The sequence below is a fragment of the Daktulosphaira vitifoliae genome, unplaced genomic scaffold (genome assembly GCF_025091365.1).
Source record: "Daktulosphaira vitifoliae isolate Bord-2020 unplaced genomic scaffold, ASM2509136v1 Scaffold_3, whole genome shotgun sequence".
Taxonomy (NCBI): Eukaryota; Metazoa; Arthropoda; class Insecta; order Hemiptera; family Phylloxeridae; genus Daktulosphaira; species Daktulosphaira vitifoliae.
In genome coordinates, this window is record NW_026099574.1 from 24,201,999 (window position 1) to 24,229,280 (window position 27,282).

General features: G+C 27.0%; 2 protein-coding genes across 3 annotated transcripts; one reads left to right on the plus strand and one right to left on the minus strand.

The window, feature by feature from the left end:
- The first annotated feature begins 509 nt into the window (after positions 1-509).
- LOC126900369 (uncharacterized) lies at positions 510-6,930 on the plus strand. 2 transcript variants are annotated; one of them, XM_050676032.1, is made up of 10 exons: positions 510-758; positions 958-1,196; positions 1,470-1,687; positions 2,675-2,867; positions 2,933-3,110; positions 3,281-3,456; positions 3,938-4,258; positions 4,321-4,523; positions 5,139-5,411; positions 5,490-6,930. In XM_050676032.1, the coding sequence occupies exons 2-10, from the start codon at positions 960-962 to the stop codon at positions 6,289-6,291; spliced, it is 2,601 nt and encodes an 866-aa protein (XP_050531989.1). In that variant the 5' UTR covers positions 510-758; positions 958-959; the 3' UTR covers positions 6,292-6,930. The 2 variants fall into 2 exon arrangements, with proteins under 2 accessions (XP_050531989.1, XP_050531990.1); XM_050676033.1 differs by lacking the exons at positions 510-758; positions 958-1,196; positions 1,470-1,687 and adding an exon at positions 2,248-2,406.
- Positions 6,931-8,005: 1,075 nt separating this feature from the next.
- LOC126902089 (uncharacterized protein MAL8P1.12-like) lies at positions 8,006-24,659 on the minus strand. The gene is made up of 7 exons (XM_050679112.1): positions 24,575-24,659; positions 23,384-23,824; positions 21,052-21,413; positions 16,922-17,129; positions 16,657-16,795; positions 14,348-14,448; positions 8,006-9,349 (listed from the first exon to the last, which is right to left on the minus strand). The coding sequence occupies exons 1-6, from the start codon at positions 24,657-24,659 to the stop codon at positions 14,433-14,435; spliced, it is 1,251 nt and encodes a 416-aa protein (XP_050535069.1). The 3' UTR covers positions 8,006-9,349; positions 14,348-14,432.
- Between the last annotated feature and the right edge of the window lie 2,623 nt (positions 24,660-27,282).

The window sequence follows — 27,282 nt, forward strand, 5'->3', positions numbered from 1 at the left end:
AATATTTGTAATTTTTTTAATTTTTTTGAAGTACTAAGCCTAGTTGTACTTATGGCGTAGAAGGGTAAATAATAATAATTTGAGAGATTTTAATTCCAATTCATAAATTGTGCAAATATTGTTTTGTTAAAACCTTAGTATTAAATTTCCTGAGTTTTTATGATTTACTAATTGCTTTAGAAAGTTTTACCGTCTAAACGACGAAACGAAATACAATCATGGCTAACTATAAAATTTTTATATATATATATATATATATTTTTATATACAATTTTAGATAAGAGAAAAATGTTGGTAAGTACGATTTCTATTCAGATTTATTATTTTGTTCATTAAGTTTTTTATTTAAATAATTAATCAAGAATTTTTACTTTAGTTACGTTTTGTTTAAACTAAAAATTAATTGATAAACTACATTACATTTTTTCGTTGTTATCACATTGAGGTATCATAATTATTGATACGTGATGATAAGTAATAGTCAAGTATCTTAATTTTATTAAAATTTAAGTTATTTAGCATTAACATTAATCTTAATTTAAAAATTTAGTGAATATTATTCAAAATTATTTTAATACTTATTTATGTTGCGTATTTATTATTTTAATATCAAACCCAAATATTTACATTTTAATGTATTTAAAAAAATTATTCAGTATTATGTGAATAGTTTTGAATTAAATAATTTTTAGTATTATGCTTAACTTTGTGGAGTATAATTTAAAAATAAATTCTTAAACTTATAGTAGCATTAATAGGTATGTGCATAGTTCAGATTAATGATAAAAACTTTATATTTTATTTTTATAATTGTTTAAAATAATTATTTACAAACTCATTATTTATGTTTCTAGTAATTAACTATTATTTAAAAACATTTTATTACAAATATATTACATCTTAGTACTGTGTAAGGTGGTTTATATCAAATAATTAAGTTAATTTCAAATTTTATAGACATGGAATCAATTACAACAGCATTAAAAGATATAGCTGCTGATAAAGGCCTAATTTGTGGTAGCTTATGTTATATTCGTACTAATATTAGCAATAAACGTGAAGGAATAAATGAATTGAGAGATCATGGGGGTATTAAAATATTAGTAAAATGTTTAAAACAAGTAAACCCTAAAGTATTATCGTTGGCTCTTAGCATCCTGGGTAATTGTAGTATGGATGAGATTTGTCGGCAACAGGTATATTTTTTCTGCATATTTTTTATTATAATAATAAAATATCTTTATAATTTTATTTTCAATTTATAAATATAGTTTTTTTCCTAGAAACTAAACTTTATAAGCTATTGATTCTAGGAAATTTTATAGCTCATCAATTATTTTCAATAGATAATAAGTTATATAAAAAATAATGTTAAGAAATTTTTGTAAAAATTTAAACTAAATTTAATCAAAACTTGACCTTTAAAACTCTTGATTATTTTAAAAATTTAATAATTTTTTATGTTTCAGCTATTTGAATGTGGTATAATTAAAGACCTAGGGTTCATCATAAAAAATATCAATGTTGATGCTATTCATAATAGAACATGCCGAATGGTAGCTAATCTTGCAATTTCTCATGAACACATACCACTTATTTATAAGCACAATATACCTAATATTATTGTTGGTGTATTATCTAAAACTAAGTGTAATGGAACTAGATATTCTGCTGTTCGTGCTTTAAGGTTATTTTTTATTTAATATATCTTTTTTAAGCTTCTATTTAATTGCCGATAAACATTTTTTAAGAATTAATATTATATTTTTTACAATTCAGTTATTAATTTTTTTATAAATGAACTTAGCTCCGCCACAAATCTGAGGTTGTATATATAGCTTGTACTGGTGTAAATTTATAATTCAGAAGTTCTTTTGCTTACTTTTTTAGGCTATTCTCAAAAAATTGGGAGTTTAAAATTTCAATGAATTGAGAAGCGTGTAATTAATAAAGAAAGGCTTTTTGCATATTTGAAAATATTGTTATAAATTTTTGAAAATTTGACGCCTTACCACCCATAGGGGATTCAAATTTACGGAAATACTTTGAGTGTCAATTATTAATTAAAACTTATGTTATGTATTATAAGTTAAAAAAAAAATTTGTCCCAGCACCTTATCTTCTATGTGCAAATGGCTCTTGAAGTTAAAAAACATGCACTTTAATATTTAACAATTTTTTTTCATATTTTATTTTTTGAACTTTAAAGTATCATAACACCCTATAGATAACAACTCAATAATTTTTTATAATTTCTCCTTAAAATTTACAATACTAAATTATTCAGTATTAATTTCATAATAAATTTAAGGTTATAGCTTGACTGATGTAGGTGTATTCCGCTCTTGCAACATACCCAGTCATTGTATTTAAAATGCTGTAAAGAATTAACAGCCCATCAGAAAAGTTTGTACTTTTTATTTTTTGTATTATTAAGTTAAAAATAGAGATTTCCATTTAAGAAAATTATTTTTAAGATATTTTAATCTGGAAGGGAAGAAAAAAATTAATATCCTTATATGATATAACGAATAAATATAAAAAAAAACTTCATGAGTGATAAATTAGAAAAAACATGTAATTAATAAAAAAAATCAATATTTCTTTTATTTATTAAACGGTATATGACAAAAAAAAAAAATCAGGTTGGGTTAAATATATACTTTTTGTTTAGAAAAATTTGGGAAAATTCATCCAAAACTGGTTGTTCAGAAATGTTAAAACATCAAGCTGTTGGAATAATTTCAGAACTCTTAACATCAGATAATAATGATTTAGTGCTAGCTGTTTTAAGAGCCCATATATCATTTCTATCAAATGCTGGAAATTTTAAACATCAATCTAATAATTTGTCTGTTGTATCACAGGTTCAAATATTTTTGAGTGTAAACATATACTATGAAATAATTGTTTTAAAATATACTATTTTTAGATTTTGGGGAAATCTAATGTAGACACAATGAATACTTTAATGAATTTATTACCAAATAATCCATTAGTTAGTAAAATTATTTATTTAATGAGTAAAGTGCCTCAAACAAGAGCTCAATTAGCTCAATCTGGTGTTATGGAACATATTGTTACTTTTTTAAAAAATGAAAACAATCATTGTAAGTATTTATGCATAAAGTTATACAGTTTAATATTTTAAATAAATCATGTAGTACCTATTAAAAAAATAACCATAAAGTCTAGATTTATATAATTTATTTCAAATTAAATATAACAGAATACTTTAATCTATTATGTTTTAATACAATTTATTTTCATTCTTTTACAGATTTAACTGTATCATTATGTCTTCTGTGTGAGTGTCCATTGAACCGTGGAAGACTAGTTCATACAAGTCATGGATTAACCATTCTTATGGACTTAATATCTAGTTCAAACCCAGTACAAAAAGAATTAGCTATGAGTGCTTTAGTTAACTTTCAATTTGATTCACGATCATTAGAAGTATGTATTATTTATGTTTAAGGAACAAATTTGAAAATCCTTATAAACATTGTTATTATTTGTGAACACAATTTGGTACAAATTATTATTAATTGATTTAAAACATAGTAATTTGCTGAAACTGGCAGTATAAATTTGAGTTAATTAGGTAGTTTATTTCCGCAAAACAAAAAATATTTCTATGCTACTATATATTCCTACAACTAAGTTACACAAACTTGGTCCTTTCATATAAAATTTTTAAATGCATACAAATCCGTTCTTCAATTGTTATATTTATATCTTGATTATATAAATTAAAACTCAAGTATCTTTATAAAATATATTTTATATTTTATAAGGATACATAACATGTTATTTTTTTCAAAATATTTGTTATAACTGATTTTATTAAAATTAAACATATATATTTATATATTGCATTACAAAATTTTAAATATTTTAATTTTAGTTAAAATAAGATGTGTAATATTAATTTTAGGAAATGGTTAAAAAAGGTTTAATTTCTTTACTAATTAAAAATCTATCATCATATATTCAAGCTAACAAAATGCCAAATTTATGTCCACCTGAATCAAAAATAAAACCCCAAACTAGTACATCATTTGTTAGTTGTGCTTCGCCTGCAGGATCATCAGGAATGAGCCCCTCTAGTCCACCTACTAGAAGTTGGACTCCACCAATATCTGAAAATGCGACTAATTCATACTCACCATGTTATTCACCTGTATGTGAATCATTTGATGGAGAATCAAATAATGCAGATGAATCAAATTCAAGTATCAGCGATTATGAAATAGAAGTAATAAAATTATATTATACATAATCATTTCTAACTTTTTAATTTATTATTATGATTATTAGGAAGATAAGGAGATAGATACTCCTGATAAACTAACTGGAGAAAATGTTATTATATATTTATTGACAAATTTATCATACTTAAAAAATGCTGTTAAAATGATGGCTACTAAAGATGTATGGGAAACAATATTGGACTACATTCGGTTTATTCAAGATAGCTTTAATCATCAGAAACCTTTAAAAATACTTCAAATGATTGTTCAGTAAGTATTTTTTTATAATTATACAGGATAATTCATTTAACACTAGTCACTCAATATCTCTCAAAATAATAATTTTTGTTAGTTACAAATATATCTCCATTTATCTGTTATAAATTAATTTTATATACTTCCTTATGTCTTACAGGGGTAACAACTTTATTTTAAGAAAATGATCGATCGATAATATCTTTGGACTAGTATATCAGTAGTTACTAATAATTTAAAATAATGACTGGATCTGATGAGTAGGTACTTTATGCTTTATCACTAGACATTTCTTAACCTCACTCCTCCTCCTATCTAGCTATAAAAATGTTAATAACTTCTGATATATTGGTCCAAAAGATGTTATCAACTAGTTATTTGATTAATAAAACCATTTTCTATTTTATAAGTTAAATATGTATATTGCTAATTAAAGTAATAAAATTGTCACCACTATAAGACATAAGTAATAAACATAAAAATATTTTATTAAGAGATAGAGATACATATGTAGCTAATAAAAAAAAAAAAAATCACCAAAAATTATTATTTTAAGAGAAATTGAAAGACTAGTATAAAAAAATCGCCTTAGATAATATTAGTAATATTCATATATATTTATTTTTATAGAGAAATACTTAACTTTAAAAGTCTTCTTAAAGAAGGTTTTATTTTATCTACACATCAAAGATTATGCCAACCTGAACACAACCTTGAATCATGCAAAAATTGTGAAAATAGACATAGAATGGGTATTACAATAATAACTAATGCAACAAATTCTTTTGAGTCAAAATTTGCTGAAGATGCTATGATAAGTATTATGAATGAAGCAGATACATTAGGATCAAATAATAAGCTAAAATCATTAATCTCAGTTACCATTCCTCTTGTTATTCAAAGGTTTGTAAAATTATTGAATTTACTACTGCTTTTCATTGCATTATATGTTTTATGACATTAACAGTATTTTATTTTCAGTCAACGGAGGCAATTAATATCCATGTTATTTCGGTATAAAACTTTTGATAATTTATGCAATTTACTTAAAAATGATGACAGTATATTGTTTGATCATAGTGTTGGGGCATTAGTAGCATTATTTAAAACTTCTAATATTTTGTATGTTAAACCAACAATAAGTCAATGTGAAAATCATAACTGCAGCAAACAAATTATAAAAAAGGAAACCACTGTTACGTTAGCATTAGATGATGGAACTCAAGTAAATGCAAACAAGTCATTTTTAGCACTTAAGTCTCCAATGTTTGAAGCAATGTTCCGATGTGGAGGTTTTAAAGAAGCATATCAAAAAACTATACGCTTAAATGATGTTAGCTCTGAATGTTTTAAGTCATTAATTGATCTTCTTGAAGTGTGTTGTGAATGTGTTTTGCCAAAAGATATAGCAGTTCTTTTAGAATTAATTACAGTAACAGACAGATATATGTTAAATGAATTAACAGAACAGATAAATATGATGATGATGAGTGTAATAATGACATTAGACAATTGTAGTGAAATTTACAAATGGTCAAAAGAAACGGGCTACCAATTGAAATTTGGATCTACAGTTAGTTCTGATATAATAAAATATTTATTTTCATCTAATTCTAAGTTCTCCCAACGAGTGAAAGCTGTTAGAAAACTAAGTCAAAGTCAACATGGACAATTATTTATTGATGATTTATCAGATATTTTGAAATTTGGTATGGTTGATCTATGTGATGATAAAATATCTGAATTCTATTTGAGTAGATTTGCTAATGACTGTAGTTATTAGAGAAAATATATATATATATATGGAGTTTAATGAAAAACTTAACATTTTTATTGATTAAATAGTATATGTAATTACATCTTTGTATTACAGTAAATATATAAACAATTTAGTTGATTTATACATTATCATCATATCAATACTGTTTGTTTGATATTACATTTTTAAAAGTATATAATTTATTTATGTAACATTTATCCATAACATTGAGATCTAACACGATAACTTGATAACTTGCTTGGTAACAACATGTAAAACATTCAAAGGCTTGGACCTTCCCAAACTATCACAAATTTTACTCATGAACAATAGTACAAATTTATAGACCAGTAATATTACTAGCGTTGACCACGACAGATTGAAATTATTTTTTAATTATTTTAACTAATTACTAAAGCACTAAAAAGGTTATTTAGAAAAACATTATTTTTCTATACTGCAATCCACGAACGAACACAACTCAGCGGCCAAATGATTATAGAAGACCCAATAGTCGCTCAGTTGCATTCTACCGTTGCCTGGGCAATAGTAAATTTCATTGTACTAATAATTTTTTTTAGTATTAGAAAGTTACTTGTGTTTGGTTTTAAATTTGATTTCTGAATTTTTTTTTTTGCAAATATATAAATATCTTTAATTAAAGATTAGTCTAAAAAATATAGAACCCATATTTTTATTGAATCATTAATATATTTTGTTAAATGAATCGTAATTTTTGTTAAATTGATAACAGACTTGTTCGTCTCATTATTTTTTTAGTCTCCTAACAATATTATTAATAAATCAACAAAAAAATGTTGGTTTTATGTAATAATTTTTTTTGGATTTTATTAAAGTTTTTTGCGATGTATTTTAATTAAGAATATCGTTTTTTCAATGCAATAGCGGTAAAATGATTTTGACATGGAAGAGAATGAAAAATTTTTTGACAAAAATCATCATTTTTAACCCATAATTTTACAAAGCTGCTTGCGTTTCATTTCCAAACAATTCAGTATATTACATTTTATATAAAAATTATCATAGCAGAATATTTTTCTAGGCTTGTTCAAAATATGACCTGATAAACAAAAATATAAATGGACTGGTCCCAATTTTCTTTAAAAATTAGACTAGGTCAAAATCTCAAGCTGCCAACCCCCAAATAACATCCCTGCAAGACTTAAAATTTAATATCCTAAGTTTATAGTATTAATCATTTTTACATATTAATTACATTCAATAATTTATCATACATAATGTTTCCATAATATATAATATAATGGTAATCGTCAAAAAAGGTATGTCAATCAGGAGATTCTATTTCTCCATTATTCCCCTAAACCCTTTTCATTTAACTGCCACTGTTTTAAAGAATCAACTATGAAATAAAAAATTGTTCAATATTATTTTAGATACTAAATTTGATTTATTAGCTAATAATTATAATAATTTACGAAAATTCAAATATCCTATAATAAACGAATAGTAAGCTTTGTATCGATGGAGGAACCTGAATTTGCAAAGAAATTAATATAAAATGTTTATCCTGAAGATAAAATAACATTTGGCATAGTTAGAATATCATTAATTGAATTTAGTCTCTTTTTATCTGAATCATAAAACTAAATTTTAAATGATAACAAAATCATTTTGTAATTAATATGTTTAATTAAAGGATGTTATTCCAAAGTATGACAACGTCACTTCATTTTAAACAGTAAGGTAAGGTGGGGTAACTGCTTATACTGGATATTTGAACATGATAACATTTATTTTATTACTCATCAAAAATCATTTTATCTAAGTATGATATTATCTTTTTTTTATTGCTAAAATATATATACTGGTAGTACTGTAGAATATAAAGTTATTAAATATCGTGTAATATGTTCTATTATCACATGCTCAGTGGCACAGTTAGAGAATGAGGGCTATAGATTCTACCACTGGTCAATTATTAATGTTAACACCCCAAAAAAAATCTTTATCCCCCCAATCAAATATCCTAGTTACGCTATTGCACTTGCTTATAAAAATTCGTTACCGTTTGATACATAATCAAAATTTAATCTAATCATGCCAGTTATACCAATTAAACAATCAACTCATGAATACTACTATCATAAGACTAATTTTTAATCAGTCACTTGGATAGTTGTTATTCTCCTTTTTCACCATCGCCTTTATCTAAACTACTTAGAATCGATCCCCGTATCCTAAACCTCCATTTGATACGATCACCCACATAATCTACACGCACGTCAATAGTCTTCATATCACGCCAAATTACATATAATTGCCTTTTATTTTATATTCTTCCTTCAACGTTCATTTCAATAACCATTTTTACAACTTCTGATTTCTCTCTCATAATATGATTAAACCACTGAAGTCTATTTTTCTCATCTTATCTACGTTACATCTATACTTCCTTTTATATATTCATTGTTTATCTTATTTTCTCTGGTCACTCCATCCATTCATTCAAGCCTTCTCATCTCTGCTACACACATTCTCTACTCTACTTTCTTGCCACTAAATCAGTGATATATCAGTGGATGTAATTTACGAAAATGATGTTATGATAATTTTTTTTTTTAATTTCGTTGCGAATCTGAAAAGATATTAGTTTTATTATGATGGGTTTTTTATGTCTGTCTGTAAGTTTAAAATAAAACCCAGCTCAGTTGGGTCGCGGTGTAGTAGTTGAGTATAGGTTGTAGCTTATTCTAAACCATTGATACTAGAACATTTTTTTTGGAAAGAGCTTTTTAATATTGTTATTGCATTGACATTAAAAGCTAAAAATATTTATAACATTTAAATCTTTTTATTTTTTGTAAGCGAGGTTATTTAATGATATATTTACCCATTTCATATATGACTATACCATTTGTCGTAATATATAGATATAAATAATTAACAACGGTAGTACAGTGAAGTCGTGGCACAGTATGGACGTGACATAGTTGGACCCAGAATAGATTTAATCTGTCGGTGATTATAATCATTATCATAAAAAAGCTAGTTGGTGAAGATTGTGTTGTTTGTCTTAAAAGATCTGTCTCAGTGTGATTTCCTATTTGATATAAAATAGTTTTAGTGACATAAACAATTTCTTTATTCGAATTCTCTGTTAATAAAGACTCAATTTTTCGCCTTTTTGTTTAATCGCTACTCTCGGAAAAAAATTTTATAGGTCAACCAACACAATAAGTAGAAAAAATTGCACAACATAATAAGGTGACGGAGGAAAATTAAAATATAAATTCAACCAATTTTCATTTTTCTGAATAAAATAATCAAATATTCTCTTAGCAGCAATCCATTTTTTGTCTAATGTGCTATAATAACCAGATATTTTACCTTTTAAAATATCATCTTTTGATTCATCTAAAACTTCCCAATTGGGAATTTTAGAAATAACAAAATTGAAAATAAGTTGTTTTGCTTCAGTTGAACAAGGCTTTACTATAGTTTTGTTTTCGTTTTTCAATACTTTGAATAAATCATAGTTTTTTAATAAATTTTCTATAAGAAATTTAATTGAATAAAATTACTATTAATTTTGTTAAAATAGTTCTATTATATAAATAAATATTTTTTGAAAATTTTCAATATTACATTAACTTTTCGATTAATCAGGTAGCCAATGATAAAAGAATCACTCTGTATAGTATTATATAGTTATAATAATATTGTCATAGCCCCATAAACCCCCTGCTTAAATAGCAGGCTATATTCTCTTATTTAAATAAATTTAGTTGGGCAAAAGTTTACAACAAATTCTATACAATGATGAAACTTGAAACCAGCTCCATGCATAAATTTTTAATCTAAATGACTGATTCACTTTCATAAATAACGATTTTAATCAGAAAAATTATAATTATAACTTGAATAGCAAATAATAGCGCACGAATTTTTTTTTTTTTTTGTATGTACGTATTTTGAAATTATTTTATGAAAGGATTGTGCCTCCCCAAACCCCCTTTTTTTGGCGCACTATAAAAAAATAAAAAAATTGCAATATTTTTTATAAAACGTTCTTATTAAGATTTTCAATAAAAACCTGTAATAAATTAATTTAAAAGTCGTACCTTGTTGATTTGAACTCATTTTCATTTATATTAAAATATTTATAAAAATTTGAAAAAATAAAATTAACAGTGTAATTAATTCAGAGAACAAATATCAACGATTTTACAACACGTGTTTAGTACAGTGGGAACAATCGTAGTCTACATTAAATAATAGCTTAGTTTTATCAAAATTACTTAAATATTAAGTACAGTGATGATATTTTATATATGTATATGTTATCAACTGAAGTAATAAATTACCCGAAAGGCGTCAAAACAAAATTAATTTTACGAATTTTGTCCGCTTAAAATAGCTATTTCTCCTATAATGCACCGACTAGGCTTATATCGATGATACAGTTTCATACAACAATACTAACAGGAGAGTTGACTGTACACATAAGCACTTTTGGGATTCACGGCCACCGTGCCATAATACGAATGTCTCGATCATTAATTGACTTATTACCATCATTGCGACAATTACTCTTTGTCTTATATTTAACTTAATTTACCTACCACGTAAATAGTGTGTGTGTGCGTCGCCGTCAGCTCCTTGTTGGATTATATCATTTCTAAGTGTTAAGCAGATTGTACTATTTATTTAATATTTTTTTGCTTAATAAATATTTATATCATAGTTAACCGAGAGTGTTATATATATATATATATATTGTAGTGGATAATAAATTAAATAGGAATCCTCAGTACCTAAGGTAGATATAGCCTAGCCAGCTATCCCCCGTTGGTCCCTTAGAATACTGTTGACGGGCATTTAGGCTCAACCCTGAAATAGCGACGTAACAAATGGGATGTCACCATAAATTATTTAAGAAATATTCTTTACAATTATATTATGAGTAAGGATCCAATGGTAATTAATTATCTAATAAGAGGCATAAAAATGGGTAAGACTAATAGGTTTAAGTTATCAAAAATTCAGAAAAGTTTTATTGTCTTTAATAAAATCTATTTAAATATTTTATTCAACTAATATACTAATATACTGGCTACTATTGTACGTGTTTCAATGATACAACAGTGATATCAATAGCGTCAGCAAAAGTGGTAGTGGAGGTGTCGGCGGCGCTGTTGGCAGTATATTGTCATAATATAAAACAAATCCACTAAGGGAATTTAGAATGAGATGTACGAAGATGATGACGATTCCGCGTAGACCTTCATGCATGTGTGGACGTACAGCAGTTACTGTGTTGCACTGACACTCCAGTTTTGCTGCGAGTGTCAAAAGGCTGTTATTGTAAGAAGAGGAAAAGGATAACACCTAGGCAAGAGATACAGACGAAGGCTAAGACACGAGTACTCTGAAATTAGTTGACTTATCGAAGTGATTGGTAAATAATGTGGCTACTCCCCTAAACATACTACGTGGGTTTTCGAAGTTGCTGCTGGCGAGGTGGTGGAACGCCCCACTCGAGGAGTAAAAGAATTCTTCGATGGAACAATCGACGAGGAGGAGTTTACCGTTGATAAATGTGTTTATAGATATTATAATGTGTTTTATGAATATTTAAAATAGATATCATATTTGGTTAAAATCTAAATTCAAATTATACAAAATGGTGGGAAAATAAGCGGTTAGGATTTTAGCGAATGTATCGTTCACCGCGCGTAAAATAAACCGCTAGAGGCTACGTGTGGGAGGGACGCCTACATTTGCCCCTAATATATCTCGCCACAACTTATAAAGCGCATATCCGACAAGAAACAAGATAATAAGGAAAATTATTTGATTATTTTTAATTGCGTTCACGAATTCTATCGTTTTTTCTGTGGCCTCGATACTTTTAACAACGTCATCTAAGTTTTCTGAATATTTCCCTAATTCATGTAATCCCAAATCAATCAGGACTATGTTGGGTTTTATGATAACCAGTGAATTATTGATCTTATTAAACTTTGGTAAAAACAAACTATTATTTGATAATATTAATTGGGTACGAAATTTGCTTGGAAAGATTGTTTAACCAATGTATGTGTAGCTAAAATATTGTTCAGTGTATGAACTAAATAACCCGCGTTTAGTGATGAAATTCCCGTTTTTATTAACTCTTCCGTACATCAATTTTTACCATATAATATAGTTATTTCAATAGAATCAGGTGTCATATAAATCCACGCATTATATGAGTGTAATTTATAGAAGGTTTCGAATTTAGAGGAAATGTGTTTGATATTACATATTTCGGGAGTAATGTGGGTTTATATAAATAAGCGTTTCACAGTTGGTTAGGCGTTTTCGGTTTGATATCAGTGGAAATTCGCAAATTGAAAGAAATTTATTTGCGTGAGAATCGATCAAGTTTTTTCCGAAAATGGAATGAAAGTTTCGTTGTCTGTGGAAACGGCTATAAATTGATAAGTCGACTGGATTAGGAAAAATTGATATTTAGCGATATATATAAGTAGAGAAACTGTTTGGAATAAGTTATACTTTACTATATCGCATATGAATATCAAAATTGTATAAATTAATTTGTTTTCTACAAACGCGATCAACAATTTCGTGAGATTGACTAAATCAAAAATATTATTAATGTCTTTAATTTGTATTGGCAATTGCTTATTATTTGGAAGATTTCATTCTATAAACTGTAATTGAGAAATTAAGGTAACAGGGTCTAGCACGTTTGGCTGTATTTGGCCATGGCACAGCATGGATATTGCTGAAATGAGGTCGTTTGTTTTTAAGTTAAATTCTGAAACGATTAGGTTTAAAATAACGAAATGTTGCTGTAGTGACTGTTCAAGTTCTAGTTCGGAAATATTCAAAGTATATTTATTTTGTCTGTCGATCAAAGAATTATGCTATGCTTTAAATTTAATGTATTATTTTGCAATTTTCTGAAATTGTTTCAGGAGTAACTGACGCGTACTTTCGCGCTTACAAATTTCGAAAAGCGAGTGTTCAAAAATTAAAATTGCTCCAACTGGAATTTGATATTCCTACACGTTTTGAAAGCCTTTGAGGGAGTAACAGATTTCTTTTTTTCCAGAGATGTAATTACCTGTTTTGGTGTAAGTTCTAAAATATCAGTTGTGAAGCCTAATAAACCCCACGCTTTTTGCAAAAGTCTAATTATTTGATTATTTTAACTAAGTTTCAGATAATAATTGTAGAGAGGCATATGTTATATATGTTGGACGATAGTATAAAATCAAATAAAAACGTATCTTAAAATTATATTAAAAATATGCAATTGTTACTATAAATGTAGGTCGAGAATCAGAAAACACCTAAGTTAACCACTAAAGAGCGATATATAAAAATTGTAGTACACTTAGGAGAAATCCGTCACTGAAAGTTTAAAATAAAACAGAGAGATTGGCGCCTCCATCAATTGTTACGTCGCTATTTTAGGGTTGAGCCTAAATGCCCGTCAACAGTATTCTAAGGGACCAACGGGGGATAGCTGGCTAGGCTATATCTACCTTAGGTACTGAGGATTCCTATTTAATTTATTATTCACTACAATATATATATATATATATATATATATATATATAACACTCTCGGTTAACTATGATATAAATATTTATTAAGCAAAAAAATATTAAATAAATAGTACAATCTGCTTAACACTTAGAGATGATATAATCCAACAGGGAGCTGACGGCGACGCACACACACACTATTTACGTGGTAGGTAAATTAAGTTAAATATAAGACAAAGAGTAATTGTCGCAATGATGGTAATAAGTCAATTAATGATCGAGACATTCGTATTATGGCACGGTGGTCGTGAATCCCAAAAGTGCTTATGTGTGCAGTCAACTCTCCTGTTAGTATTTTTGTATGAAACTGTATCAACAATATAAGCCTCGTTGGCGTTATAATAATAATGTGGGATATGATCACATATGTGTGGTCGTATCACATCTTTTTATTATTTCTATAAAACAATACAAAAATGATGAAGTGTTAAATAAACAAAAATATTATTAAATAGTATTAAATGTATAAATGCTCATACTTATATAATTTTTTCGTGTTTAAAAGATCTCTATTAAGATTATAAATTTGACGTCTTAACATAATTTTAAATTGTGATGTTCCCTTTACATTTTCAAGATACTGTAAAAATATTTCATTTATTAAATACAAATTCAAATTCAATAAAACCAATACAATGAGGACGCGGCATAGTTGGTACAAATAAAGATGATATAATATATATTATAATTATGATTAGCATAATCCATCAATAAACGCTTTGATGCGAATCTGTTATAATTGTACATTTTAAAATTAATAAATTTCCTTAAAAATCAATCTATTTGATCAAAGGTAGAGGTAAAAAAAATATTTTTGATATAAAACATTTAATGTAATGTGATGGATTAGAGTCTAATGTTTGAGTGTTTCCCAACCTTTTTACCACCACGGACCACTTCGGCAATATTTTATAGGTCGCGGACCCCCTCAATTTTACGAAAACTAGGAAGAACTTTTTTTGCTCATCAACAAGAATAAACGAAATTTATCAAAGAATGTTAATTTTTAACACGCTTATATTAGTTTCACCTGTATGTATATATGTATGTATGTTTGTAACTCTCCAAGCGCCACGCGTTATCGCATATTCCGTCGTCTAGGGCCTTGAGACTAGACTGTCATAACGCATTCACCCCATCATGGTTCTTTGTGCCATGTTTTTCGTATATTGAGCGCCCCACACTTTTATCACAATAATACTAGTATTTTTTATTCATAATTATTTAAAAAATTATTTTTAACTTTTTAGTTCGATGTGCTTTAAAAGCGTGTTTTTTTAGTTTTTTAAAACTATATTTATTATTACATTACTTTACATTTTATTACTATACTTAACTAATATATAATTATACTTTACTATACAAAATAATTTACTTAATGTGATTTTTGTGAAAAATCGAAGAAAAAATCTATGGGACCGCGGATCCCCTATGACTGGCTCGCGGACCACCTGCTGGGAAACACTAATCATTAGACCAAATCTGTTAATATGGCGACTATAATCAAGTGTGGCGGACTCACTTCTCACTCAATGATCTCTCTTTAAATAATTATTAACATAATAAAATAAAATAAGGAAAAAATAGGCGTGAGTAAGAAAAAATATTTTCTGACATTGCTGCATTGACTATGTACGATTGAACCAAGGGTTAAGAGGGTATTTAGTAATAGTTAATTTAATAAAATGGTTATCATTGCAATAATGCTCAAACTGACAATTTGACATCGGTCAATATGGATGTAGGCTTTTTATAACAAGCCTTGAGACTGCTAAGCACGTCTAGATTGGTCAATATACCTAAGGTTTTTTGACACTCGACATGAAAAAAATAATTAACGTACTAAAGAAAACAATATTTTACAATAAACAATTACGAATAGTCAATAAGCAAAATGTGTCAAAAGATTGGATAAAATAGAATAATCATAGTTGCAGCCACCGACTAGCAATCATCATTCTGAAGATGGACTCTGCAATGAGTCCGAAACGTCAGAACTCAATTGCAAACATGGATATATCCTCAAGCATTTCAAGCAACAAGACAATCCATGAAAGCTTTAACACATTCATAGAATCATGTTAAAATAATTAAAGTATAGTATTGTCATTAAAGTTATTTTCAAAGAAACCTCGTGAAAATGCACGAATAGAGGAACAACGAAATGGACGAAATAAAGAAAGACGGGAATGTTGTACAAAGTTACCAAAATTATAATATAACAATGTCCAGGCCATGGCCAAGAAATGAGTGTTCACCATAGCTCGATTGCCAGGGCCAAAGTAGAAATTAAGCAGCCATTAAAAGGTATCTGTACTTAATGGAAAAACGAGAGTGATGACTGGAAAGACTGATTCTTTGAACAGGACAAAAGTAAAAATTGAAAACCTAACTGCCAGACCACTTGATCTACAAAAAAGCTATGCTTTCATGCATATTTATGTATAAAATCGTTTTGATGTTTCACATCTACGGAATGTTCCGCGATGGATCACACTTTTTTTTTAGTTTGATCCGTAAGTTTTCCAAGTCACTTTTAATTTTTAAAAAATTTTTAAAGAAAATTTAAAAAAGAGTATGGAAATATAATATGGAAAATATTGAAGCAATTCGCAAACCAAAACAATAACAAAAAATACCATCATAAAAAATTCATGATATATGAAATAGTACAATGGCCTTGCAAAATGTTTCTCTAAATACTTATGAATATTATTAATATATATGGTAATTACCAACTATGCTAAAACTTGATTGTTATTAATACCATTTAAAAAGTTAAACTTACCAGTTTACATACATCTTATATCTTTCATACTTGTTTTCTAAATCACTAATTATTTTAATTTGAGTATTTATTTTTTCGTGCAAATCTTGGATATTAACCACGTCATTATTTATTGAAAGTTCCTTATTTTTTTTGAAGTCTAAAAAAAAATTTAATACACTTTAATTGATTAAATGACCAAATACAAAAACAAAACAAAACAAAAAATGATTAACAATTTTTAAGTATTGCGATTAATGATTAAATAACCAGTAGTGATACTAACCATCTAATCCTTGCTTTTTTTCAATTAATTTTATGATTTCATTCGATTTCATTTTTAACTCAATATTAATTTTTGAATTTAAATATTTTAACTCTTGAATCTTTTTTGATAATTTGAGAACAATCAAGTTGTCTTCTGTTTTTTGTAGTTTATAATTATTTTCTAATTTTGAATTAACTTCTTTGATTTTTTTATTTTCAATTATTATCTAAAATAAAAAACAAATTGGTATTTTTATGTTGTATTATATGATTGTATTTTATTGTATTTTGGAAATGTGTATTATAGAATATTCAGTAATAATTCATAAGTTTAAACTGGTTTTCAAGTAAAAATCTTCACTGCGTATTATAATATACTTTCAGAAGTCCCAAAATCAAATTTTAGTTAAATTACTTATTATATTAATGACTTTAAGGGTATATAAATATTTTATGGAATTTATAATTATAATATCCAACATAAATTTAAAATATTATCAAAAAAAAGGTTTAATAGTTATATATTTACCTGATCATTTAAGTTCTTCAAGTTATCCAACTTTCTTTGATTACAATAAATTATTTTTTGATTTTCTTCTTTTTCAATTTCAACTTCTCTAATGCGTTCCTGTAGTTCTTCATTACATTTAATATGAGTACTTACTCGTAATTTTAACTCTACTTTTTCTTTTTCTAGATTTGAAGATAGATTTTTTTCTATACTCAGATAATTTTTTTAGTTTTTCCCTTCCTCATTTAATTTTACTATTTTTTTCGATTTAAGTTTTAACTCAATATCACTTTTTGAATAGACTTCATTGAGTTTTTTATTTTCAATTATTATCTAAAATAAAAAAAACAAATTGGTATTTTTATTTTTTATAAAATTAATTTATATTATATTGTTAATATATCAATAAGACATGGTGTATATGGATGTATTTGAAAAAATTGTCTATGAAAGCTGTAGTCTGAAACTTAAAAGTTATCTGTTTATGTCAATCACTCGCAGAATAAATTTTATGTATAATTTATATGATAATAATATTGAAGATTATTAATAATTAAAAGTATAATTTATTAATTTCTTACATTTTAAAAATTCTTTCAATAAAATAGATAATTTAATTTATTGTCAGTGTCGAATATTTATAAATATACATAACTAATCATGATATATGAATGCAATTGTTTACCACCCGACAACTGTGCGAATCAGCACAGTTAATAGTTTAAAAAACTATTCGATATTTTTTTAAATATTTGATCGTTTATGCTAAAACTATTCGGTTACATAAAAAAATTCGAATAACTTTTCGAATAGATTTAAAAAACTATGGAGTTCTATGCAATAATTTGAAATATTCGAAAATGCCCATCACTAGTTAACACGTGTGTGAAACGAATGTGTTTCGGTTGCGCGTTACGTCTGATTATTAAGAGTATTGAAAACTATGTCTATAACGGCCACTCAAACACAACTGCCCTTTGTTAGTTCGACATCAGTAGCTCCGGGCTACAGACGAGTAGAATTGTCACATCAGCATCTCCCTCNATTATAGTTCCTATCATCTTAAATGAGTTTTAATTATCTGAAGGAGACACAGGCAATCGTGTACCTTAGAGTTACAGGGGATAGATTATTAAATAAAATTAGACTATTGTTTTATGTCAAGGACAAAGTAAAGTTATATTTTAGATGTTCAGTAAATATAAGTAAGTTATATGTAATGTACAATACGTCTGACTTGAATCCTAGTACAGTTGGTTAGTAGGTATATCCAATGAGACGGAGTTGGTTGGCTATGATGACAATTGGCAATAGACGGGTCGTTGAATAAAACAAGTTAAGTTATAAATAAGACGAAAGTAAGAGTATTGAAAACTATGTCTATAACGGCCACTCAAACACAACTGCCCTTTGTTAGTTCGACATCAGTAGCTCCGGGCTACAGACGAGTAGAATTGTCACATCAGCATCTCCCTCTATGCTAATTAATATGTATTACGAATTAAGTAAATGGAAATAAAACGTGTGTAATATAAGTGGTAAGAACATAGTAATAAATATTCTTACACTGTTGACCTGCTATATTCGCTATAGGTGTACCGATGTCAGTGAAATAGCAAACTCAATCTGATATTATAAATGATTTAATAATTAAATGTTTTTTATATACATTGAGCGGGAGAGTTCGCGGACGAGTGTTGTGATGTGTGACTTAGTATATTCCGACAGATATTATACAATACGTCGGATATTATTTTACATCATATAGTAATGCATTTGAATCAAGAAAAATAAAGTTAATTGGACACATCATCTGACACAATGACTTTATAATCAACATTTTCGAAGGAAAAATAGCTGGGAAGAAACCAAGAGGACACCCGAGGAAACAATATTTTGAAAATATCCTAGAACTCATGAACTGTGAATTATTTGTTTTATTGAAGAATTTGGCGTCAAACAGAGAGAAGTGGCTTCAACGAAAAGTCATTGCCATTAATAGACGATGATTATAGTTATTCCATCACATTAGCTCGGGAGATTTGCTAATTGTCCAAATATAATTGATATTGCGTGTTGGTCACGTGTTTTGTCCACTTGATTATCAATGTACGACGTGGAGAATGGTTTACAGCACAACGTCATTGAACATTAACAGCTACTATCAGGTCGAATCTAATTGTTTCTTTTCTACGGTACTTTATGTGTACAGATAGATCAGTTTAACATAAAATACTCTATTACTCGCAATATATATATAATATTGAAAAAAATATTTTTGATTTATTTTAGATGCATATATTTCTTAATTTATCAATTAAGAATTATTTTTAAGAATCATCCCTTATTACTTGGAAGTGTCTACTATATTTTTTTAACAGCAACATACATATTAAAATAGTTAATAATGTAGAAAATTATCTAATAAAAAAAAATTACTATCGATAATAACTTGTGGACCAATGTTTTAGAAATCATTAACATTTTAAAGTATAGTACTGAAGGTGAAACGCAGATACTACTATTTTTATCATTAGTCATTTTCTCGCTGCACTTCTCCTGGCGCCTAGGTACAAAAATTAGAATATATTCCGAAGCATCGGTCTAAAAGTTGTTATCAACCAGTCATTTTTTTAATTAAATAATTTTCTATATTATAAACTAGTTTAATATGTATATAATCATTAAACTATACAACCAAAGTCATGTATTAAAAAAATAAAGTCGATACCCTTGTAAGACATAAGGGATGGTCTTAAAAATTATTTTATAACATGTATATAGATATACATATGTAATTAACAAAATCTAAAAAAAATTTGTTTAAAAACTTATTATTTTAAGGATAATTTATTGACTATCGTTAAAAAACATCTTGTATTGTTATAATGTAATATAAATATATGATATTTAATTATAAAAATAATTATTTATTAAATTCATGTTTAGATTATATATTTTTAATTCATTTATCATTTACACAGTAATAGTATGATAGAAAAATAAAATTATTTTATATTGTATCTAATTTGTTAAGTTTATTATGTTTGTGTTATTTCTTGAGGCTAATGGTACTGAGCGTTGTAAAACTTACTCAAACCGAATGAATGTAATAAATGCCTATTTAATGAATATTAAAAATTTTTAAATTCATTACAACAACTGAGTTATATTCTGAGCCCTTAATTTTTTCTTTGAAATTATTTATGATTTTGTAATAACATTATGAAATTGAATTTTTTTAAATAATAGTATTTTCCTTCCGCATAAAAAAACTTATGAATTTTACAGTAAATTAATAAACTAAACCAAAATCGAATACAAAAATTAAAAAATAATCACATACTTAGTTTATCACTAATTTTCAAAAAATAATAATTTTATATTAGTAAATAATAATTTAACAAGTAATCATTTAAATATTAAATAAATTAAATTACTTTTACTTAATAAGAATGAATTCTTATGGAAATAACATAAAAATATGAAAGCATATTTTTATAATTATAAGGAGGATATATTATATGTATACATATAGTTTATAACAGTATATAAATATTTTATAGAATTTATAGCTATAATATCCAACATAAATTTAAAATATTATCAAAAAAAAGGTTTAATAGTTATATATTTACCTGATCATTTAAGTTCTTCAAGTTATCCAACTTTCTTTGATTACAATCAATTATTTTTTGTTTTTCTTCTTTTTCAATTTCAACTTCTCTAATACGTTCCCGTAGCTCTTCATTACATTTAACATAAGTAATTACTCGTAATTTTAACTCTACTTTTTCTTTTTCTAGATTTGAAGATAGATTTTTTTCTATACTCAGATAATTTTTTAAGTTTTCCACTTCTTCATTTAACTTTACTATTTCATTTGATTTAAGTTTTAATTCAATATCACTTTTTGAATTTAAGTAGTCTAACTCTTCAATCTCTTTTGATAATTTGAGAATTATCTGATTTGAATTTGGAAATAAATTAACCGTACTACCTACAAAATATGACATAAAGTTAATTAATAAATTAATAGTTGAAGAATCGCACCTATATAAAGTACTGAAATGAAAACATTTCAAGACAGCTGAAATTCTTTTTTTGTGCTGACAATCTTATAATGTGGACTTAAACTTTTTTAGGTAAGTGAAAATTGTATTCTATTGAATAGCAGTTAACACAAAAGTGACATTAAGTAAGTTATTGTGGTATTCAATAATTAATTCAACATGTATAATAACAGTATATATGTTAAACTCATATTTTACACAATCGTCCATCTGGTAATAAGCTTAATTATGTGTGAGGTTCAGTTTTGTAGTTATAGAATAAAGCTAATACACATGGATAAATGTATAAACCGATAGAGTTTGAAATTGGTACTTATATTAGTAAAAAAGCAAGATAATAAATAACACAACAAATAAGAATATGTATTATTCTAAAAACAAATACTATATCAATGGGGATGAAGGATATAACTAATAACTAATCGTCTCAAATCATAAATATAACAAAATATAAAATATATATTTTAATTTTAAACTGTTAACGTATTAAATAATGGATTTACGAAAAAAAATTTTAATTATTCTTTTTATAGATTATATGTTTTAATTTTTTTTATATTTTGTGATATTTTTTGTAAGATTGATTGTTTATTCGATAAGTGAAAAAAGTACAGAAACTATTCTTATTGATCGAATTTTATTCCAATGCAGTACGAGAAGAGGTTGAGCTTGAAGGTTCGAATTTTCAAATAATTATTTTTTCATGATACTTAAAAAAAAAAATGCGAGGGTACTCTTTGAATTTGTGAACTACCTTAATATATTGGTGAAACAGATTTAACTGTCAACTCTAAAAAAATATTTTTAGTTTTAAATTTTTTCAACATTTCAAAAAAACAGTTTTTAACACACTTACATTAGTTTCACGTGTATGTTTGTTGTAAGTTTATAACTCTCCACGCCCCACGTGTTATTATTCTCGCGTATCCCGTTGTCTATGACCTTAAGACTAGACTGCCGTAACGCATTCACCTCACCTTGCTCACCACACGACGACAACAATTCTGTATAATTTTTTTATGACGATATTCGCAGGTATATAGCCTTTATTATCAATAGTAATAAAATACAGTTGTGAATTATAAATACACTAACTGCCACTACAAAAATTATATCTATTGATAGTCATAATTGATAATAAACACTCCGTGACTCTAATAGTGATGTTATAAAAAACTAAAAAGTAAAAATAAATATAGTTTAAAGGAATGTTTTTTTAGTTTTTTAACTATATTTATTAGCTCTCTATTGACAAAAATTATTAATGTGACGATAACTATTCAACGTCATCATGATTCCAGTTTTATCATTGGATAGCTGTAACACAGCTACCCTCTCTCATCCCACATATTGCACTACGTCAGGTGACGAGAACCATCGGACCGGTTCGCCACTTCTTCATTGAAACTATTCCTATACTTATGTAACCTTTATTATTATTATTAAAATTAAAAATAGCCATATTTCTTAATACTAATATATCTGAATGTGTTGAAACTTTCATGGATTGTCATATTATTTGAAAAGCTTGAGGATTTATCCATATTTGCAGTTGATTGCTGACGTTTCGAACTCATTGCAGCTTCGGAGCGATAGTTACTGCTCGATGACTGAAACTATACTGGCGGCTTATCTTGTTGTCAGTCTGTTTTTATACGTTGGTTGTTTATCATATCAGTTGTTTACCGTATCGGTTGTTTATCATATCAGTTGTTTACCGTATCGGTTGTTTATCATATCAGTTGTTTACCGTATCGGTTGTTTATCATATCTGTTTATGACTCATGTTATTTACGGTATCTTGTTTTTGCTGATGTTTTTGTTGACGACTTTGTTTTTGATTATTGTTGTTGTTTTTGATATTCTTGGCATTTTGGTCTTCCTTTTCTGCACCGACAATTTTCCATTACGTTGATAGTAACTTTTTCTTGTATTGAACTGTTTTCAGTGTTGTTAGTTGATTTTATTTTTGTCTGGTGTATGATGGGTAACCAAGTTTTGCTTATTTTCCATCCGTCATATCTGTTGAAATTCTCTGGACATTTTTCGATTTCTATTGCCACTTTGTAGATTCGTTTGCCAAAATGAGTTTCTTTGTTTAGTATTTTTACTTTATCGAATTGGATGTCATGTCCTTTGTTTTTAGCGTGTTCGGCTACTGCGGATTTTTCTGTCCTTTGGTAATCCACGTCTTTTTCGTGTTCTTTTATTCTTGTTGCAATAGCTCTTCCTGTTTGTCCAATGTAGGATTTACCACAAGAGCACGTTATTTCATATACTCCGGGTGTCTGCACTTCTGGTAGCTTGTCTTTCGGGTTCCGGAGTAGTGATCCTGCGACTGTTCGGTTTAAAAACAGTTCTTAGTTTAAGTTTTTGTGTGATTCTTGAAATGCTGTCAGTGATTCCCTGTATGTACGGTAGTATTAAAGTTCCTTTCTTTTCATCTTCTTTGTTTCCTTCATCGTCATTGCGTGTTGTGTTTTTTCTTTTCTCTGCTTTTCTGATTGCCTTGTTGATATTTTGGCAAACAGTCAATACAAGAAAAAGTTACTATCAACGTAATGGAAAATTGTCGGTGCAGAAAAGGAAGACCAAAATGCCAAGAATATCAAAAACAACAACAATAATCAAAAACAAAATCGTCAACAAAAACATCAGCAAAAACAAGATACCGTAAATAACATGAGTCATAAACAGATATGAAAAACAACCGATACGGTAAACAACTGATATGATAAACAACCAACGTAAAAAAACAGACTGATAACAAGATAAGCCGCCACTATAGTTTCAGCCATCGAGCAGTAACTATCGCTCCGAAGCTGCAATGAGTTCGAAACGTCAGCAATCAACTGCAAACATGGATAAATCCTCAAGCTGTTCAAATAACTAATATATCTACTCATGTATTTATGCGTCATGTTATCACTTATTTTAAGCATTCACAAGCACTTTAATAGATAAAGTGGTCTTGTAACACGGCGGGTATACTTAGTACCCGTGTAAATTTATAATTAGGACTCATATTAATATGTAAATACATATACTAAATCATGATAAAAGTAATTATGGTAAATTTCTAATTTACCAGTTTCGCCTAATTTATGAAAATAAAATAAAGTAGCACTTCTTATTATCAAAACTGAAATATCACCGAATAGTTGTTGTGACATTTGTTGTTACAAATCACATATAAATAAATTCTATTTTTAAGGTAAAAAATCGTCGTTTTCTTTGAATTCTCCTTTCAATGTTATAAAACTATAAATTGATAATTTATTTAATTTAACTTTTGATAATTTGACCTCAGAGAGTATTTATTAAAGATTATTAGTTTTTTATTCAGTTATTTTATCGAAGTCGTCAAAAAATTTTGTAACAGTATAATGTCCTAATTTTGACACAACTTTTACATCTTTTTCACTTGGCTTCAGAAGGAAAAAATTACCAATGGCGTATTTGGAGATGTCAAAGAATAATAACCCCTCCTGCAGAAAATTTTAAACGTCATATATAAAGAACAAATGGCATTTCTTTTATATAAAAAAAAATTTATTACATCGAGAGCATCAATTACCAGTATTCAAAAAATTTTATATATTGTTTACGCATCACTTTTAATTGACATAATTGCTATAAAACATAAAAAAAATTATAAAATCCTTACTAGTGTATAGTTATTCAATAAAGTATAATATGGATGTAAGATGAAATGCAAAAAGGGATAAATAAAGGGGAGTAGTCAGCGATGTTGTGTCGGGGATAGCTCTACTGAGTATAACGCATGCGACTTTAGTGATTGAGATGCTAATAAAGAAAACAGGATTTCTTTTCTCTTATCGGAGTGTGCGTTTGAGGATTTGAATAGTCAGAATCTGCTTAGAGCTCTAAAGTATATGTATAATAAAAACCTGCGATAATCTGAAGCATATAAATTTGAACCGTGTGTAATTATAGTTATTCATTACAAAAAATTTAAAATTGACTTACTTAGTGTCTTTGATGACGATACAAATATTATATGGAAAGTGATTAAAAAAATTAATTCGAATATAAAAATGGTATTTTACAGACACTTGAGGGTCTTAAGTAATCGGGATCACATTAGTTGTTTTTAAAGCACGCTATTCGATGACGAAGTCAACAAACTAGTGATGTAATTTTTTTTTTTTTTGGTCTCTTACTCAAAAATATTTATTACTTGATAATTTTGTTGGGAGGTCTAGATTACTAAAATGTGCCCTTTGTGATACTATATTAACAAATGTCACAGTTCAATGTTTATCATATATTAAAACTACTAAAAATTTTAATTTAAAAATATTAGGGATTTTTTCAATTTTTCATAGTAGATAAGTTCATCTACGTTTAAATCAGGTTTTTTTAACATTGATTATTAAAGTCGAACCAGTAATAAGCGAGAATTTCCACCGACAAACGTAAAAATACATACACTATCACAATACCAATATCTTCTAGGCTTCGCATCGAAACTAAAATATTTGAAAACTCATTTTTTCATCCCTCTGGCTACCTCAACCATTTCATAATAGTACCACAAATCAACGCAAGTAATTAAATAATCAAATCGTGTAAAAAGTGAAAGAAATCTACAAGGCTCAAGTGAATATATGAATCATGATATAAAATTAGCTGTGTTGAGTAAATGATTTTTTTTTTTAATAAAATTGAAATAAATTACAAATTACTTAAAAATAACTTAATGTAAAAATTTATAATTACTTGGTAATGGTACTTACTTTTTTCATTTCTATGTTATATATTAAAGTATATGAATGAAATCATTTATATCATTTAGTTTTAATGAGATTCCATCTTAAGAAGTATTATTGATTATGAAAAAAAAACAGATTAAGCAAACATTTTTGTGGACTTATGCCCCGGTTATTAATTCCCGGTGCTCCCTCGAAATATGCCTCTGTTTCACTATATTTACTATACTTAATAGCAAAAAATATTTTGTGTGAAATTAATATAAAATGAAAATATAATATAATTGAATGGTATTATTTGGGTCTTTATTATCTTCTTTAGACTTGTGTACTAAGGGGAATTACCGAGTTTAACTTCTCCCTAAGCAGAAAAAAACTAAAATATATCTAATTTTACATATAATATGGAAACGTTAAGAATATATTTTTTGCATTTTTGACTCCCATTAAAATAAAGTGACGAGTAATTTTTTTTAATCATCTTTTTATAGTTAATTAATTTAAAATAAAAATACTTTTTATTTCAGAAATTAAATTATACTATTATTACATTATAAGTAGTTTCATTGCGTTATACAAATAAAAATACAACAGCAAATAAATATCCCTAACACGAGTTTGGAATATTTATCTTCTTCTTTTTTTACTCTTTAATCCCAACTACTTGGAGGTGGCCACCCTTATCCTAGACTTCCACTTGACACGATCTCTCACATCATCTACGATCACATCAGCCTTTATCATATCGCATTCAAGTTAGGAATATTTATCTGCCTTATAAAAAGACCGAATTTCTTTGCAGTAGGTAGTTTGTCTCTTGGCGAATTTTCTGCTTAAAGATTCATTAACCGCAGCCCCGCGTTTTAGTCTATCCTACATTAGTGCTTCATTATATAAAATTATTAGCGTTGAAACATTATTTTTATTAAAAAAAAAAGTAATATTATTAAATTTTCGTATGTACCAATTCAATTTTTATTTATTCAAACTTTAATGAATCATCATTGACTATGTTTGGTACAGAACGCCTTTAGCAAAGATCTAGTAGATCAGTTCTTACTAA

What these genes read in the sequence shown, in the direction of transcription:
- LOC126900369 (XM_050676032.1), top strand. Translation starts at nt 960, where the DNA reads ATGGAATCAATTACAACAGCATTAAAAGATATAGCTGCTGATAAAGGC. An exon ending in TCTGCTGTTCGTGCTTTAAG is followed by an intron (nt 1,688 to 2,674) that starts GTTATTTTTTAT and finishes CTTTTTGTTTAG; the next exon opens with AAAAATTTGGGAAAATTCAT. An exon ending in AAAAAATGAAAACAATCATT is followed by an intron (nt 3,111 to 3,280) that starts GTAAGTATTTAT and finishes ATTCTTTTACAG; the next exon opens with ATTTAACTGTATCATTATGT.
- LOC126902089 (XM_050679112.1), bottom strand. Translation starts at nt 24,659, where the DNA reads ATGTCACAACAACTATTCGGTGATATTTCAGTTTTGATAATAAGAAGT. An exon ending in TATCAACGTAATGGAAAATT is followed by an intron (nt 21,414 to 23,383) that starts GTCGGTGCAGAA and finishes CATATTTTGTAG; the next exon opens with GTAGTACGGTTAATTTATTT. An exon ending in TGAAGAACTTAAATGATCAG is followed by an intron (nt 17,130 to 21,051) that starts GTAAATATATAA and finishes TTTTTATTTTAG; the next exon opens with ATAATAATTGAAAATAAAAA.